The 17,395-nt window shown below is 36.2% G+C and overlaps 1 protein-coding gene and 1 pseudogene across 4 annotated transcripts in view; both read left to right on the top strand.

Moving 5' to 3' along the window:
- The window catches only part of ITPRID2 (ITPR interacting domain containing 2), a 37,972-nt gene extending 25,408 nt beyond the window's left edge, over nucleotides 1-12,564 (top strand). The window contains exons 12-18 of one of the 4 annotated variants that reach the window (XM_036318638.1): nucleotides 949-1,026; nucleotides 1,105-1,232; nucleotides 1,625-1,775; nucleotides 2,833-2,886; nucleotides 3,591-4,055; nucleotides 9,963-10,080; nucleotides 11,390-12,564. In XM_036318638.1, the coding sequence (XP_036174531.1) occupies nucleotides 949-1,026; nucleotides 1,105-1,232; nucleotides 1,625-1,775; nucleotides 2,833-2,886; nucleotides 3,591-4,055; nucleotides 9,963-10,067 (981 nt within the window). In that variant the 3' untranslated portion in view covers nucleotides 10,068-10,080; nucleotides 11,390-12,564. Of the gene's footprint in view, nucleotides 1-948; nucleotides 1,027-1,104; nucleotides 1,233-1,624; nucleotides 1,776-2,832; nucleotides 2,899-3,590; nucleotides 4,056-9,962; nucleotides 10,081-11,389 lie in introns of all 4 variants that reach the window. The other 3 variants (XM_036318637.1, XM_036318639.1, XM_036318640.1) reach the window with 3 other exon arrangements.
- A 1,030-nt stretch (nucleotides 12,565-13,594) lies between these two features.
- Nucleotides 13,595-13,746, top strand: LOC118662355 (annotated as a pseudogene).
- Nucleotides 13,747-17,395: the final 3,649 nt, after the last annotated feature.

Raw genomic sequence — 17,395 nt, 5'->3', positions numbered from 1 at the left:
TCTCCAGTGATTTTCAGTCTAACCAGAATGTGGGTGTTTGTCTTCCTGTGTACAAAATGCAGTTCTGCCTGTGAGTGAGACATTTAACCTTTCAACTGTAATTGCGTGAAACTGGGGGTTCCCAGGGCCCTGTCTCCCTGCGACTTTCTTTCTAGGCCAGCTTGTTCTACCCTCGGTGTCGTCTTCTCCTCTCAGATGTCCCTTCAGTAACTCAATTAATTTCTACTCCCACCTCAGGAGACAGATGCTCTTCATGACCTGGACTCTGCCTGTATCTCCAGACTTATTCCTTATGTGTGAGCTCCAGCCGTTACTGGGCTGCATGCAGGCCCCTAAATAGTTGTGTCAGGTGTCAGCACCGTTGAGGCTGTGTACTCCCCTAATCTGGATTTTTGTATGCTTCTAACATGACACTCCCCTCCACTCCAGTAGTATAATTTGTTTAAGTTCTCTTTTCTTTCTTACTCTGTGAGAACGAACACTAAAAGGCTGGGAATGCCTTTTATCTTTTTTCTTCGCTGCCTGAAATAGTGACGTATAGCAGATGCTCAGATGTCTAAGAATGAGTGATGACGGATTGCTACTCTCTCCATTCAAATCAATAGTTCTGTTATTTCAGAATGACACTTGCTATTGCTTCTATGAGTTTTGTTTTTCTACTTAAGGCAAGAGGGAAGTCCTGTAAGACATAGATGAACTATATGTGTTCCTTTGCTTCAGCCTCATTCCAAATAGACTGACTTATTCCAGGGGGAACAGATGGGAGTAGTAGGTAGAATGAGAGCTGATTGATTTGGCTCTTGCTCACAATATGAAGTTTTGTTTTTATTATTTTTGCCTCAAAGAGAAAGACATAAAGGCCTCAAACTCATACTTTTAATACTTCAAATAAATTGGGAATAGTCACTTTGACATTGATTTGTAACCATCCTTTCACTTTTTTTGAAGTACCCTATGATGAGAGGACCTGATCTTGCTGCTGCTCCATACAGTCCTCAGAAATCATCTGTTCTACCTCTTTATGAAGTAAGTTCTTACTCTAATCACTGTGTACAAAATAACTTCTGTGATTTAGAAGTATAATTTTGTTTTGTTGTATTTTAGAATACTTTTCAGGAGCTCCAAGTAATGAGGCGGAGCCTGAATTTGTTTAGAACGCAAATGATGGACTTAGAATTGGCGATGCTGCGTCAGCAAACCATGGTTTATCATCATATGACTGAGGAGGAAAGGTAAAAGTTCATTTTGTCTTAATCTGACTCAAAATGTTTTCTATTCTAAAAAGCATTGCCAACTTTTCTCTTTAAAGCTAGGTTTTATTTCTACTGCTGTGTACCCTTTACCTATTTTGTGAACCAGTGTAAATAAAATTCCTAAGTACACTTCCCTGCTTTCAATGCGTTAAGGAAGGTAGTGGCTGTCATGTTTTCAGTGTTTGGGATATTTGTGAGAAAGGCTAAAGAGAGAAAGAACAGTTGTCCTGGTGGTCACACCTGTTGGCATTTGCTGTTGCGCCAGTTTCTAGAACTTGGAATTTCACTGCCTTCTGATAGCCGGTGAGAGAGTGGTGACTGAATCCCCAGACTGCTTTATTCAAATGTTGTGCCTGTCCCCCTACCATTAGGTATGAAGTTGATCAGCTCCAGGGTTTGCGAAATTCAGTCCGAATGGAACTTGAAGACCTGGAGCTACAGCTGGAGGAGCGTCTGCTGGGCCTGGAGGAGCAGCTGCGCGCCAGGCACATTTCTTCTCCCTTCCGCTCCGCGGCACTGGTGGTAGGTACCCGGGCATTGTCAGTAGCTGTAGTAAGGATTTGCGTATAGTGTTCCACATCATTTCAGACAAATGCCTTAACTTAAAAACACTTATTTTAATGGCATTAGAAGCATGGAGTACGTTTAAGGAGTCTTCCCCAAATTAGTTGAATGTACACATTGTGATTACTTTCTTAAATAGTATATTTAGAAATACACTGAAAAATTTTAATCGTAATTTTTAATAATAGAAATAAGCATCAGTACAAAAGTTTAGGGGTTTTAAAGGAAAGTGATAGTGGGTTAATCTCTGACATTTAGCTTTTAGTGACTGCATGCGATTGTAAAGAACACAAATATATATTTCAGGTTTTTTGCCCTTTCTTGCCTTTGAATAAATAACTACTTTCTTTAAGCTTTTCCTTTATTTTGTGTCCTTTTCTATTCTTTATGTTTTTTTAAGGAATCACGTGAGGTCTTTGTAAAGGCAAAAAACGAATGAAAAGAAACACTTTATATTTATAAAAGTACCACTCTTTATACTTCTCATGTTCCTTTTATCAAATTTGAATTTCAAAAGTTGTAGTCTTATTTTTGCTGATACCTTTGTAGTTGTAGAATATATTGCTTTGAAATGCTGAAATAGTGAACTTTTCTCTTTCACCGGAACAACATATTTGATTTCTTATAACTAAGTGGATGATTACCACACACTCATGCATATGTGCACATATGGTAAAAATCAATAGAATAGGAATGTGTGTGTACACATATAAATGAATAGCATAGAATAAGAATATTCTTTATCAATGGTATCATTTTCTATAAAAGGTTTTGATTTATTATTCTGAGAAATGTGTGTTGGTGACAGTAGTGTGATGTATGCACCTTCAATTGCAGTAGCACATTTTATAGGTTCCCATGACAGTTGAGGGTGACATAGGAATGCATTAGAGTAATAATTAGCTAATTTATTTTATTATAAAACAGTTGCAGTTTGAAAAAAATATGTAAATGTGTATATATATATATATATATATATATATATATATATATATAATTGTTTTTACTTTTTCAGGGAATGTGTGGCAGTAGAAGCGCTGATAACTTGTCATGCCCTTCTCCATTGAATGTAATGGAACCAGTAAGCCTCTCTCCTTTAAATCACGGGGGAGGGGAACGATAGACCATTTCATAAACACACAACTTCCCTAGTGTAGATGAGATATTTTTTAAACACAGAATTTGATGAGTTATTTAAATTGATTGGAAGTGAGTTTGGGACTTCTGAAAGTCCCTTGCTACCTTAGGCCACTAGGAAGCCATTTAATTGCATAATTGATTTATCTTTATGGCCTACAGGAGATAATGCATTATAAAAATATTTAATTTATACTCCAGGGTAAATGTTCTTTTACAGTCTGATTCCATGTCCTTTAGTTAATTGGATCTCTAAGAATACTACTTTTTGAGCAAAAGTCTGATTTTTTAGCATACATTACACAAATTAGTTTATTTGGGGGCAAAAGCATAAGAAGCAATTTTGTTTTTCACTAGTTACTCTTCCTTATAAGTAATTTGGACACAGCCATGTGGTAACAAGTAAAATTTCATCCCACCAGTTATTCTAGTTATACATTTTATGGCTTGATCTCACTAAGAACTTAAATTTTCTTTGCTATTGTTGCAAATGAAATTAAGTAGTTACTAAATGAATGAGTTAGAATCATGCCTTACAAGTTAAGTGACTTTTGGCAATACAGCTAGGACTTTAATTTTTTTAACCAATGATCTTAATTTCAAGAGAGAAGAATTAATAATTTTTCTGATCTCCAGGTCACTGAACTGATGCGGGAACAGTCATACCTAAAGTCCGAATTGGGCCTGGGACTTGGAGAAATGAGATTTGACATTCCTCCTGGAGAAAGCTCAGAATCTGTTTTCTCCCAAGCAACATCAGAGTCATCTTCTGCATGTTCTAGTCCCTTTCATCCTAGTAGAAGAACTGGACTACCTTCTGGTGATGCAGCGCGCAAACCCAAGACCCATCGGGCACCAAGCAAGAAGGTATTCCGAGCATCAGTGGCCCTAACGCCAACTGCTCCTTCTAGAACAGGCTCTGTGCATTCGCCTCCAGAAGTGGAAAGTTCTGAGGAAGTTGGTGCAGCTGAAGAACCCTTAGAGGCTGTAGGACTTAAATCTGAAGTGGAAGAAGGGTATGGAAAAATCCCATTGATGCCAGCTGCTGAGGAAATGCATAAAAATGTAGAGCAAGATGAATTGCAGCAAGTCATACGGGAGGTGAGTAAAGTCCATGCTTTATTTATTTGGTGATGTATGTTGGAGGAGGTTGTATTTAAACATTAATTATTTATAAGATATTCCTTTGATTCACTGTATTCAGTAATTTTCATAGAGCTTTTAAATTAACCTTCCCTTTGGTCAGCTTATGTCTATTGAAGTATTTTTGTAATGTTTGTAATGGCATTTCTGTAAATCTCATTACTGCAGTGTGAAATAATTGCAATTCTGTGTTCACTCTGGCAAAGAAGGTGTTTTTAGAGTTCGAAATAGATAAACATGTGACATGCTCTTTAGATCTGTTTCTGCATTTGTGAAATGAGAGATAATTTAGGTCTCTTCCAGGATAATGTCAACTTACATGAGAAGTTGGTGTTGTGACTTTAATAAGTATAAATAATTTGGTCTGTTTGGTTTAGTGGGTGGAGAAATATGGAAATTATATGAGTTGCTCAAATATAGAAACACAGAATGAAAAGGTTTATCCTGAAGGATGACAGTGGTCAAACCTAAAGCATTTAACCATAGTTCTAGTAACCAAAAGGACCACAAAAAATTAGGAAGGTGAGTAGTCAGAGGTTGAAAGTTAATTAAGAAAATTAGCAAAAAAACTGTTTTGGGCACTAGGATCAGGTAGTAAAGAATTGTATATATATTTTAAAAGGGAGCCCTAGCTAGTTTGGATTAGTGGTTAGAGGAGGGGTGGGCAAACTTTTTGACTCGAGGGCCACAATGGGTTCTTAAACTAGACCGGAGGGCCAGGACAAAAGCATGGATGGAGTGTTTGTGTGAACTAATATAAATTCAAAGTAAACATCATTACATAAAAGGGTACAGTCTTTTTTTCTTTTTAGTTTTATTCATTTCAAACGGGCTGGATCCGGCCCGCGGGCCGTAGTTTGCCCACGGCTGGGTTAGAGCATCAGCCTGCAGACTAAAGGGTCCCAGGTTTGATTCCAGTCAAAGGCACATGCCTGGGTTGTGGACTCGATCCCCAGTAGGGGGCTTGCAGGAGGCAGCCATTCAATAATTCTCTCTCATCATTGATGTTTCTGTCTCTCTCTTCCTATCCCTTCCTCTCTGAAATCAATAAAAATATATTTAAAATAACAACAACAAACAAAAAAAGGGAGATCAAGTTGTTTCCTAATATTTCAGTCATGTGTGAGACAAACTCACATTTTCAGAACAAGCATAGCAGGAGACACTGGATGTATATAATTTCTTTTCCTGACATGAGGTAACGAATTAAAGTTTGAAAGATCTTAATTCTATAAAGTTACTTGTCCTACAGATGTAGTTATTTTTGTAAGTTGGTTGTGGCCAACTAGCGTTTATCAAGCTCTGTACATGCAACTTTCTCAGTTAGGTATGACCGATTACCTATTCTTATTTATATGTTTCATGTCAAAGTTCAATTTTTGAGTTAAATTAAGTAATTACTTTTCTTCACACTATTATTTGTTATCTAAGGAAGTAAGTTTTAAGGTACTTTTTTTCCACCTTAGAAATGTGATATTTTTGTTCCCTTTAGCTTGCCTTGGTTTGAAAGTTTTCCTTCATATTACTAATTTGTTACAAATACTCCCTTATTGCATATTTGTGTCCTCATTTTAAAAGTCATTAATGGATGGCCTGCTGTGTGCTGTGTAATTTCTTAGGAGTAAGTGATTCCTAGGCGAGAGCATTCATCTTTGACTCAGAACATAGCATGTAGGAAGTTGGTGGTGTTCTCTTGGTTCTAGAGAACTACTTAAACATCTATAAGAACCTCCCATGAAATGTAGAAGATTTTATAATTTGAAGATATTTAAACTGACATGCAAGGCAAATGCTTCAAAACTATTCAGAATTTGTTATTAAAACTGTTAATTAGACACTCCCTAAGTCAGAATTTGGAATGTTTGGAGGATATTGGGCTTAACATTTATCCTTATTGTCTACAAAAGAAGAAAAGAAAACAAAAAGCAACTTACTAAACAAAATGTATAGATCAAACAGTGTGAAAGAGGAATATTGGTGTATTTAAGAAAATAAACTGCCCTGTCCAGTGTGGCTCAACTGGTTGGGCGTCATCCCATGCACTGAAAGGTTGCTAGTTGGATTCCCGGTCAGGGCAGGTGCCCAGGTTTTGGGCTTGATGCCTGGTGGGTGTGTGGGAGGCAGCCATTCCCCACTGGGGGCTGTGCGAGAGGCAGCCAATCGATGTTACGCTCTCACACGCCAATGTTTCTTTTTTCTCCCTCCCTCTCTCTCCAAATATCAATAAACTACTTTAAAAAGAAAAACTATTTTGAAGCACTTTAATTTCAAATCCATATATTTTCACCTAAATTCACTTGGTACTGAATTCTAATTTTTTTTAAAGCTTATTGTTTTAGGTACCAAGAAAACTAAATTAGATTCTGTCTTCCAGTAAATTCTGGCCCCCCTACCCATTAACAAAGCCACTATTCAGGAAACAAGCCTTAAGCTTGTGTTGAACAGTTTTGCAGATGAGGATTAAGCATGTTTGGCAGACAACTTTCAGGGAAGTTTTCTTATTGCACTCTTGGGTGCATGAAAACAATGATGTCTGTCAGGCCTCTGCTTCCATCATTTCACCATATCTGAAGTTTTTAAAACAAGTGCTTTCATTACTTATAATGTGTTAATGCAGTGGAATTCTTATTTTGAAGGACAGTATGGAAGGTCCTTTCAAACAAATGTTTAATATGCTCCTTCAGTAACTAAGCTTTTGTCAGATTAAAGATACCCCTTATCTGTGCAGATTGTGTATGTTGTAGTGGGGGAACACCATGATGTATGTAGTCAGTAGCCTGAAACTGTTTACTTGCTTTTCTTTTAAGTAAATAAATAAAAAGATTACTGAATAGAATGAGTGAATATGTGCCCACAGTAGCAAATACAACAGAATTAAACGTCAAAGCGTAAACATAGATTGCTTTGTGTTTAGAGAGTTGTCCTTGGTTTATTGAAGTTCCTAGGCTTGATTTATGCCTTTTACTATCTTCATTACAGTTCATCTGACATGCTTTAAACATGTATTTTGGTAAATCCCCAGCTTGACTGTGTTCTTATTATAACTTGTGTTAGTGATCCCTTGAAATAATGGCTGCCATGAGGATCGTACTCAGAAGATGCATATTAAATGGATGTGTTGCCCCACACTTCAGACTGGCTGTCAGTCTGTTTATATTGCCAGTGAGCATTCCTTTCTTAATCTGTAGTAACCTACCTTCAGTCTGTCTCACTTTTTGGAAATTGTGCTCATAAAGGCAACTTGACCACTCATCCCAGCGTTTTCTCACTCCTAACCCTTCCAAACTCTCTGGAACACGGAGGACTTTAGAAATAATTTGTCTGTACATTAATTCCTTCGATAAATTGTTAAAGGAATTTTATTGTTTTCAGGGCTAGTCCATAGTCCTTTTGTTGCTACTTTCTGTTTCCTTTTGTGTGTGATATGGTCTCTCACTGTTGTGCTTTTTCCCTGTCTCTCTCGCTCTGTTATTGACTCATTCAAACATTTATTGAGCACTTATTTTATGCCAGCTACATTGATAAATGAGACCCAATCCTGCCCCTGAAGTAGCTCATAATAAACACTTTCCACTTGACCTCACCCTTTCTATTCTAATTTCCTAATTTCCACTCCCAGCAGGAACTAGCTTGTCAGCCAGGCTCCCGTTGGCTTGCACCCTCTTATCCAGGGTGCTCTTGCTACAATTTTCTATTCTGTCATCTGAGATTACCTTTCCATTTCATGATCTGTTACATTAAAGTCCGCCGTTCTCTGAGATGTTTTTTATTTTCTCCTCTTCTAGCCCAAAGTGGTCTCTCATTTTTCAAAATTTGTTCTGTTCTTATGTCATTAATGAATTAATAAATTACTTTTCCCGGTAGTATTTTAGGAAATAATAGTCATTTTGTGCCCATCTAGATAATGACATCCTTGATGGTGCAGACTTTAGGCTTTACTCCAGTAATGTCTATACTCCCCAGATAGCTGGCGCACATTTTTGGTTTGTAAATAATGCTTTTTAACAAGTTTGTCTTTTGAATGTAGAAGAATGACAAGATTTAATAAAATTGCATTATTGCATTGAACAAGGGAACTGGAGAGATGATGCCGCTCATTGTCTCCTGTTAAATACAGGTGTGCAGTGGTTTTGATTCAACACACATTGTGTTTGTGCTTGCATATTGTGGCTAAGAAATTCTGGGGTTTTTTTTTGTTTTTTTTTAAAATATATTTTATTGATTTTTTACAGAGAGGAAGGGAGAGAGATAGAGAGTTAGAAACATCGATGAGAGAGAAACATCTATCAGCTGCCTCCTGCACATCTCCTACTGGGGATGTGCCCGCAACCCAGGTACATGCCCTTGACCGGAATCGAACCTGGGACCTTTCAGTCCGCAGGCTGACGCTCTATCCACTGAGCCAAACCGGTTTCGGCGAAATTCTGGTTTTCATAATATTTGTGTCTTAGATGTATTCGTTTAAGAAATGAGTCTGAAATGCTATGAACTTCAAAAACTTTTGGTGATGTTTAAAGTTTAGAATATTGGTAGAAGACAAAATGAGAAGCTCATATTTATTTGAATATATTCCTGTGAAAATGGTTGGTAGCTAAGGAGCATTTGTTTCTTTGTATACTTATGTATAAATATATATATTGTGCATGTACCAGATTTTTTAAAAAATATGTTTTTATTGATTTCAGAGGAAGGGAGAGGGAGAAAGATAGAACCATCAATGAAAGCGAATCATTGATCAGCTGCCTTCTGCATACCCCTACTGGGGATTGAGCCCACAATCCAGGCCATTTGCTCTTAGCACCAACCTCTCATGAGCCACACTGGCCGGGCTGTACCAGTTTTCATGACAGATTAATTCAGAGCTATTTTTGGAAAGACTTCAATTGGAATGAGTTCAGGATGTACTTAGAAACATTTTAGGAAATAGATCAGGCTGACAGGAAACTGTGGAAATGTAGAATTTTTAAAAGCTGGGTGAGAGTGTCTCCAGTGCTAATTTAGGAAGGCATTATCAGTTTATTTCAGGAAATACACACTTAAAGTCTTTACAGAGGGCTATTTGGGGGTGATGCTATATCATAGGAGAGAAAAAGACAAGGATAGGCATTTGCAGTGTTTAGGCATCTGGAGAAGAAAATCTTGATGGAATTGCCATTGCCATAGTTTTATTTGCCCTTTCCACTAATAAAATGAGATGTATATCTTTTTTGAAGCTGAAGTTTTAGACAGGTGACAAACAGACCATACAACTAAAGAAAAAACTATTTTTTTAGAGTATATGGTCATTTATTTTCATGTTTTAAAGTAATCTGTGCTAAATGATCATTTCTTTCCACTTAAAACATGCGTGTTACATTTAGAACAACTTATAACTTCTTTAGATACTCCGCTTTCAGACCATATACCTGTATATTGTTTTGCCACTAATGGACCTTCATAACAATGAGAACACTTGACCATCCTGCTGACTACGATACAAAGGTGGACATTAATCAGAAACATAAAAGTGAATCTAACATTTAGTCACTTCTTTCAGGTTATTTTGTGTCGTGAAGCAAATTATTTAATAGAAGTTTTTAATCTATAAAGTAAAAATTTTTAATGTTCTCAACTTAAGAAATGTGATATTTTATAATGTAGTTGTCTGACTTTTGGTCGACCAGACCTAGAAGTCCGGTCTGAGTTGGAGGAGAGATGAACGTGATTGCCCTCTCCCTCCGCATTGCATCAAGTTTCACATGAATGTTGCCGCTTTCTTTATAGTTGGCGATTGCAGAAATGAAATGCTATTTATGTTTTTTTGAAAACAAGAAATGGATTACAGTTACATTGCCAAATTCTTATTTTCCTCTGTTTCTATTCTAGATTAAAGAGTCTATTGTTGGGGAAATCAGACGGGAAATTGTGAGTGGACTTCTGGCAGCAGTGTCTTCAAGTAAAGCATCAAATTCTAAGCAAGATAGTCATTAAATGGAATTAATAGGTAAATTTACTGATGTTCTTTGTTTAGATAAATGTAAAGTAGTTTTTAATGCTTTGTTTTCTTAGTACAGAGGTCTGCTTCTCTAACAAAATTTTAATTTTTAGAATGTATGCACTATATTGTCTTACAGTGTAAAAGCCACATACAGCCCCTTTTGAAATGTAGTCAAAATCATATTACTAACCTCCAAGGGATTGTTACACAGAGTGGGACAGACGTAACTTTACAGCCCTAACTGGTTTGGCTCAGTGGATAGAGCGTCGGCCTGAGGACTGAAAGATCCCAGGTTCGATTCCGGTCAAGGGCATGTACTTTGGTTGCGGGCACATCCCCAGTAGGGGATGTGCAGGAGGCAGCTGATCAATGGTTCTCTCTCATTGATGTTTCTAACTCTCTATCCCTCTCCCTTCTTCTCTGTAAAAAAATTAATAAAATATATTTATTATAATATGAGAAATAAATATATAATTTTATAATTGTTCATACGGAAAATAATACAAGATTTACCTCTGTGTTTACCATACTCACAACTGTAAATCTACTTTCACCCCGCCCTGTATTATGTCATTTTACTGAAATTTCATTATAGTAAACAAATTCTGGAATTGGGGAGATAAGGACCTTCAAACCTGAGTCTTATTTTAATTGCATTGGCTATAATGGTATTTCAGATGTATAATTTACGGACCACGATTTTGAGAATTAATCACAAATTCATAGTTATCTTTCTCAATTTTTGCCTTCTGATAAATATTTCCCATAGTTCCATATCTAGTCATGTCATAATATGTAGAATTGTTTTATGTGTTTTAGGTATAAAAATGAAGAACTTTAATTTTGTCTCATAACTCTAGTTACATTTTATAAAATATATATTAATAGTAATACTCAAATGCCAAAGTCCGTAATAAAATTCGGTAGAATAATGCCAGAATTAAAAATATTCATTTAGTAGAATATGAGAAATAAATATATAATTTGAAAAAATATATAAATGTAAGTATATAAATATTTATAATATAAAAATATAAATATATAATATAAAAATATACAAAAATAATTTCAGCTGTAGAAAATAGGAAAAATAGTTTCATAAACTATTTCATAAAATAACTAACAAGGCCTTTTTCAAAGCCAGGGATAAAAGAATTAGTTTTCAGGAAGACGGGGAGAGATCACAACAGGATTGTGTGTGTGTGTGTGTGTGTGTGTGTGTGTGTGTGTGTGGAGAACATTCTCATTTCACTTTTAAATAACCTTTTAGTAATAATATTTGAAAGAGTTTGATATTCTCTTTTTCTTTTCCAAGGTTGGCATGGATCATATTAGCTGAGTGAAGTTGGAGTTATGATATACACTGGTGGAGGTGTTATTTGTGCTTCAGAAGATACTTGCTGCTGAGCTGGGCTGCTGTATACAGTGTACAATGTTTATTTCTTCTATGCATATCTTTTTTAAAAACATACATAGAAACTTAGGCACTTTGCTGTCTTATTTCTCTCCTAAACTGTATCCATTCAAAAAGCCTAATATTTATTTGTATGTCAATATTTTCCAATGGATTCCCTATGTAGAATTAATTTTAAAACTTGAAAACGTCCAGATTTAACCAACGTATAAATAACATATTTCTTTAGACTAGCTTCCTTAAACACTGACCTCTATGAGGTATTTACTGTGCAATAACTGATTTGTTTTTTGAGAGCTTGAAACAACCAATGATTTTCCCTCTACTGCTGTTAATTAGTGTCTCTTCCAAGAAGAAAATTTGTTCTGTTGTGAAAGTTTGCTCTTAGTTCTTGAGGAAGTTACTAATAGCAGTAAGATAGAATTCTCATATGAGGTTTCCTGCCAACTACTTAATGTTCTTACACTGTAAGCATTGTTACTTTACCTAAGACAAATGTATTTTTATTATAGCTTATGTAGTATTTTTCTTTTGGAAATGTGTCTTATATTAAACACTATGTACTTTTTGCATTGTCCAGACTTCTTTATTGTAAGGAGATGTTTATTCTTCTGTCCTTTAGACTAAATAGTAGAGAATTTCCAAAAATAATGGGGCCTATGACTTGAATGGGTAGAAATAAATAAGCTGTTTTTGTTTTTGTTTTTGTTTCAAAATGGAAGTAATTTAGATTTGTTCTCCTTACAGTAGATGGTTTTAGTTCAGTTTAACCATTGAAAACTGTTGTTGTTTTTTCGGGGGGCGGGGGAGAGGACGATGGCTTCCTACTTGGTTATGTATGGGTTAATAAATAAATATGTAAGGTAACAACCAAATGTTATTAGAATTATTCCCTTGGCATTTATAATTTTCAACTCCTAGTCTATTTCTTTGTGTGAAATTTTAATCAAAAGTGGTCGAGATGTTAACAATACTCTTTGAAAAACTATCTAAAAGGTTTATAAATGTTTGAATTATCACACTAAGGCTGATTTCTTTAAAAAAAATTAAAACAATAAAGTATTTATTTTGCCTAACATGTTTTTAAGTGGTTTCTTTTCTGGAACTGCAGCATGAAGAAATAGGATTCGATTTGATGAGTAATGAATGAAGTCCAAAAGAATTACAGCATATAACCTAATAGGCTAATATTCTCTTTTCCTGAAGAAGTTGAAATGCAATTTAGACTAGACCACCCTGGGGAAAGATACATACTGAGGCTTCTTGGTCTCGTCTAGTTCTGTGGTCCTAATGATTGCCATCTGAGGCAAAATAAAACTTCTCTGTAAAAAATACTGTTAAACTATACAAAAAACATTAAAATATTATCTTATTTTGTGGTAAAATTACCCAGTAATTTAGTTGATTTTAATAATGATAAGGAAAAACCAAACACCCTATATTCTAAGCATACTAGAGGCCTGGTGCATGACATTCATGCACTGGAGCGGGGGATCCCCATAGCCCGGCCTGTGCCCTCTCGCAGTCCGGGACCCCTCGGGGGACGTCCGACTGCCGTGGGGAGCGGGCCTCCACCAGCAGAGTTGGACATCCCCCAAGGGGTCCTTAGTGCTGCCGCGAAGGCAGGAGAGGCTCCCCGCCACTGCTGCTACACTCGTCAGCTTCTGGCTGAGTGGTGCTCCCCCTGTGGGAGCACACTGACCACCAGGGGACAGCTTCTGCATTGAGCATCTGCCCCCTGATGGTCAGCGCGCATCGCCATTGGTCATTCTGCTGTTTGGTCAATTTGCATATTAGGGTTTTATTATATAGGATAATCATATCAGTGATTTTTACTACTCAGCATTGTAGCTATATTTAGTTCATTTCTGATAATACAAAATACCCAGAATTTGCTAATCAAAATTAAGAGATGTAACAGTTACAATAATAGGCTGAGCTAGTGGGAAAATCACTTAATAGTATACGAATAAAATAAAATGGAACTCAGCACTATTAATTTCATCTTTCCTCTCCCCATTTTAAACCTTTGTGTACTTGAACTGTTGAAAGCTACTATATTCAAGTCACCGTGCTAGCTGCTATCAACAAATGAATGAGAGATCCATACTTACTTGGCAGGGGAGATGCCATGATCAGGAAGGTGGTTTTTCCAGGTGGAGGCTTATCCCTTGCACTTGGGATTGGATCTCCCCAAATCTGGGATATTCGACTGCATAATTTGTGTTCGTGGGGGACTGTGTTCACTCTCTCCCCTGGGGGTGGGGGAATGAATAAGAGAGGGTCTACGAACTAAGTGGAAGAACAAGGCATACTTTTATTTATGGGTAAGTTTGGAAGCGCCAAATGGAAAGTATGCAGAAGAAGAATAAAAAGAATTCAAAAGACTCCTTGGATGGTCAGAGAAGTCTTTACCAAGGAGATGTGGATGGAGTAAAGTCTTAAAGAATGGGAAGTGGAAACGATGGGGTTCAAGTAGTTAGATTTCTGATTCACTGCTGAGCACGTTGACACTATGCAAGCTGTTATTCCAGTACCAAAGCATCAGCTGTGATAATGAGAACAAAGAAAACCAGGTAAAGGGCCTGCCTTCATAGTAACAAATATAAATTTAAAAACTGTATGAGAGGAGCTATTAATTAGATAAGACATAGTAACTTTATATATTTTGAATGCAGCCAGGATAAGTGAATTAAGTGCTTTCAATATTCATACATGATTCCAACAATCATATATTTAACACTACAAAATTTAGATCCTTAGGTTTAATTCTTTACTCTTTCCACTTCCTAAAGCTGCTATAAATTCTTCCTTTCCAAGGAAGGAAAATAGAAAAAAAAAAAAGAACCTATGCTTCTTCAGTTTGGGCTATTATTCTACTAAGCAACACTTCCATTTGGACAGGTGAGGGGTCTGGGCAATACTTATCTTCAAGAAACCCCCAAACATATTTTATCGTTATATTATTTTACATCCATTATTTTCCTTTAAAAAAAAACAAACGTGTCATAAACCTAACACTGTTCTAAAAATATAGTCTTAAAAAAAAGTTGAAGATGGCCAGCTGAATAAACAGTTTTAACTGACATAATGCATCATTTAAATGTTACTGAAATTCAACGGAATATTCTTGGAGGAACAATATGTACTTCAAGTCTGAGAAGCTGCCATTATTGACAATGTATATCATCATTCCAGTGAACCCCAATTTCCAAATCACTATCAAAAGATACTTTTGCTTCTATGCCTTCTTAATTCAAGCTCTTAGCACAATATGTGCAAGCTATAGACAACTTAGGTTCTAAAAATCATTCCTTTTATGATGCATATTGTAACTCACCCTGAGTTTATTCTGGGTGACCTATGCTAATGCTCTTGACTACTCAAACATAAACCCATCAACCAAATATTGGCCTATTTCCTCATGAGTGTCTATTTGGATGCCCCACGGAGACTAATCTTTTGTGAACAATGATTAGCTTACTTGCTCACTCCATTCACTCACTTATTAAATTTTACTGGATACCCTCCCTTAGGAAGGTGGATATAGAAAGAAAGAATGAATAGCAGCATGTTTTCAGAAAAGGTAATAAAGTACATTGTTTAGAACTCTGAAATAATCAATACAGTTAGGAATTAGATTGTCTCCTACTGGTAGCAAGGATTTAGAATAGCAGGTCTTACTATCTGTCTGCCAGATGCTTCGAAGGGAGAAATAAGTTAAGCAGAAAAAGGACATTTTACCACTAAGGAGATATCTTACAGGAAGCTTTTCATTATAGCCCATAGTTAAAGTAAAAAACAAAAGCAAGCATAGCACATAGGAAGGCAACCACAGGGGAACGACCTAAGTCCTCAGGGAAACAGAGTGGTCAAGAGAGGCCTGTGGCAGCAATAAGAGCATGAGCAGAGCTATTTTGTTGTTCATTGGAGCAGGTAATACGTATTTATATTGTGTTAACCGGACATTGAGAAAAGTAAAGACAGTCTGAGTGCTTCTAGAGTCAACCAGTCAAGAAAGAGAATGAAACCCATTAAGGAAAGAACTAGCTTTGGAGACGCTGCAGAAGGGAGTCAGCTAGCTGTAAGAATGGAATTGGTTTCAGTCGTTGGTATTTGGAGTTGCTTACCATCCCTTTGGGGAAGGGATTGGTGGTTAAAAAGAGTTATACCTGTGTTGAACACACTGTAATATGTTACTCGTGTTCTTGAGTTAATTGTTTAGTAAATCCATCCATAGACAATTCATGTTTTGTTTCAGTACATCATATATAATTCTTTTTATTATTTCTCAAATTCCCTTGAGGCATTGCAAAGCAGATGCTATCTGATGAGTCAGTTCACAAACATGTATCACAATCTTCTGCCTCTGCAGACATTGCTCGATTACTCACAAGGGACCATCAGGTAAACCTCAGTTGTGAATGTTTTTGTGTTTGGTTTTAAAGTACTTATACCACTATTATTGAGATACATAAAATAAGCTCACTCATATAAGCCTTCGAATACAAATGGAATTTTACCCAGGTCACACCAGCCTGTGAGGAGATGGGGGGTTGCATTAGTGATGATAGGCATTTGAAAATCTTGTTCCATCACCTGCTGAGGCATATCCTCTCCCAAATCTCATACATTTAGATTGAAGGGGATCCCCAATTATTTTTCCTATATCTTCACAACTGTTCTTAACTGTTGATTCCAAGTGATTTCCTCTTTACAATTATATTCATTCAACATATATTTAATGAACATCTGTTGAGTTCAAAGCACGAATGACAACGTTAATGTTTTTATAACCTTATTTTACTATTTGCTCATTCTACTAGCATTTGAGTAAAGTTTTTTTTTTTTTTACAATTCACAAGAGTTTTTATCTTGGTGCAACTTATTATTGTTGTTCTTGTTATCTTTCAGTTGCTCTATAGGAAGCCAAAAGTAGAACACAAATAATATCACAATTGTGTCAGGTGTAATCCTAAACCATTTTTTTGAATGGATATTAATTTCCTAGAAGAATCATAGCTTGGTTCATTCTGCCTGTAATGCCCATAATGGGAAAGGGAATGAATGGAATAACCCATATCTTGTGAGGTGTCTTAATTTTTTTTAAATCTAGATATACATTTTGACAGAAATTATTTGTAAAGAAGCACAACAGCAGTGAAGAAAACTTCATCCATCATCAAAAAAATGTGTGAGTTATAAACCACAGTCGAAGTATCACTCACAATTTTTCTAAAATAGGCTTAATGTCCCAAAGATTTTGGATTTGTGTCTACTCATAGGTAAATCCCCCCCCCCCCCCCCCGCCCCCCCAAAAAATCCAAGTGCTTGGCTTTATAAAAACAACAAGCTGAAACTCAATGTGGGACATCAGAGAAACTGATAACCATCCATTTACAACATGTCGTGATTTATGGACCATCTGAATTACAGCAAAGCTGGCAGCAAAGCAACTTTCTTTAAAGTACTTAATACTTTCCAATTAATAACAAAAATAAAGGGAAAAGAGGAGAAGGCAGTGGAGGAATCAGTAATAACCTGAATAGAAATTTTCTTGTGAGGAAATATTTCTATAATGGAAAAATCCCAGGTACTTGTAGAGTGATATGGATTTCTTTTATAGTGTGTTCTCAATTTCAGCATTTCTGTTCTGCTTTTCCTTTTCTTATCTCTATTTCTTCAAAACCTAGAAATTATTTCCTTCTGGAGAGATTTCTTAAACCCCAATTTTCTGCTCTGAGCACATTGTTTTCTTCCTCAAATCTGTACATCATAGTATCTGATAGAGCTGGATAAAAATACCACATTTTTCCAACAAATGTCCCTTTAAATGTCATTCTACTGTGAATGCTGTTAGATTGTACAGAACAAGTTAGTTCTGTATGTGACCCAACCTATACGTTT

The sequence above is a fragment of the Myotis myotis genome, unplaced genomic scaffold (assembly GCF_014108235.1).
Source record: "Myotis myotis isolate mMyoMyo1 unplaced genomic scaffold, mMyoMyo1.p scaffold_m19_p_8, whole genome shotgun sequence".
In the NCBI taxonomy this organism is placed as follows: domain Eukaryota; kingdom Metazoa; phylum Chordata; class Mammalia; order Chiroptera; family Vespertilionidae; genus Myotis; species Myotis myotis.
This window is presented reverse-complemented; position numbering and strand designations above follow the sequence as displayed.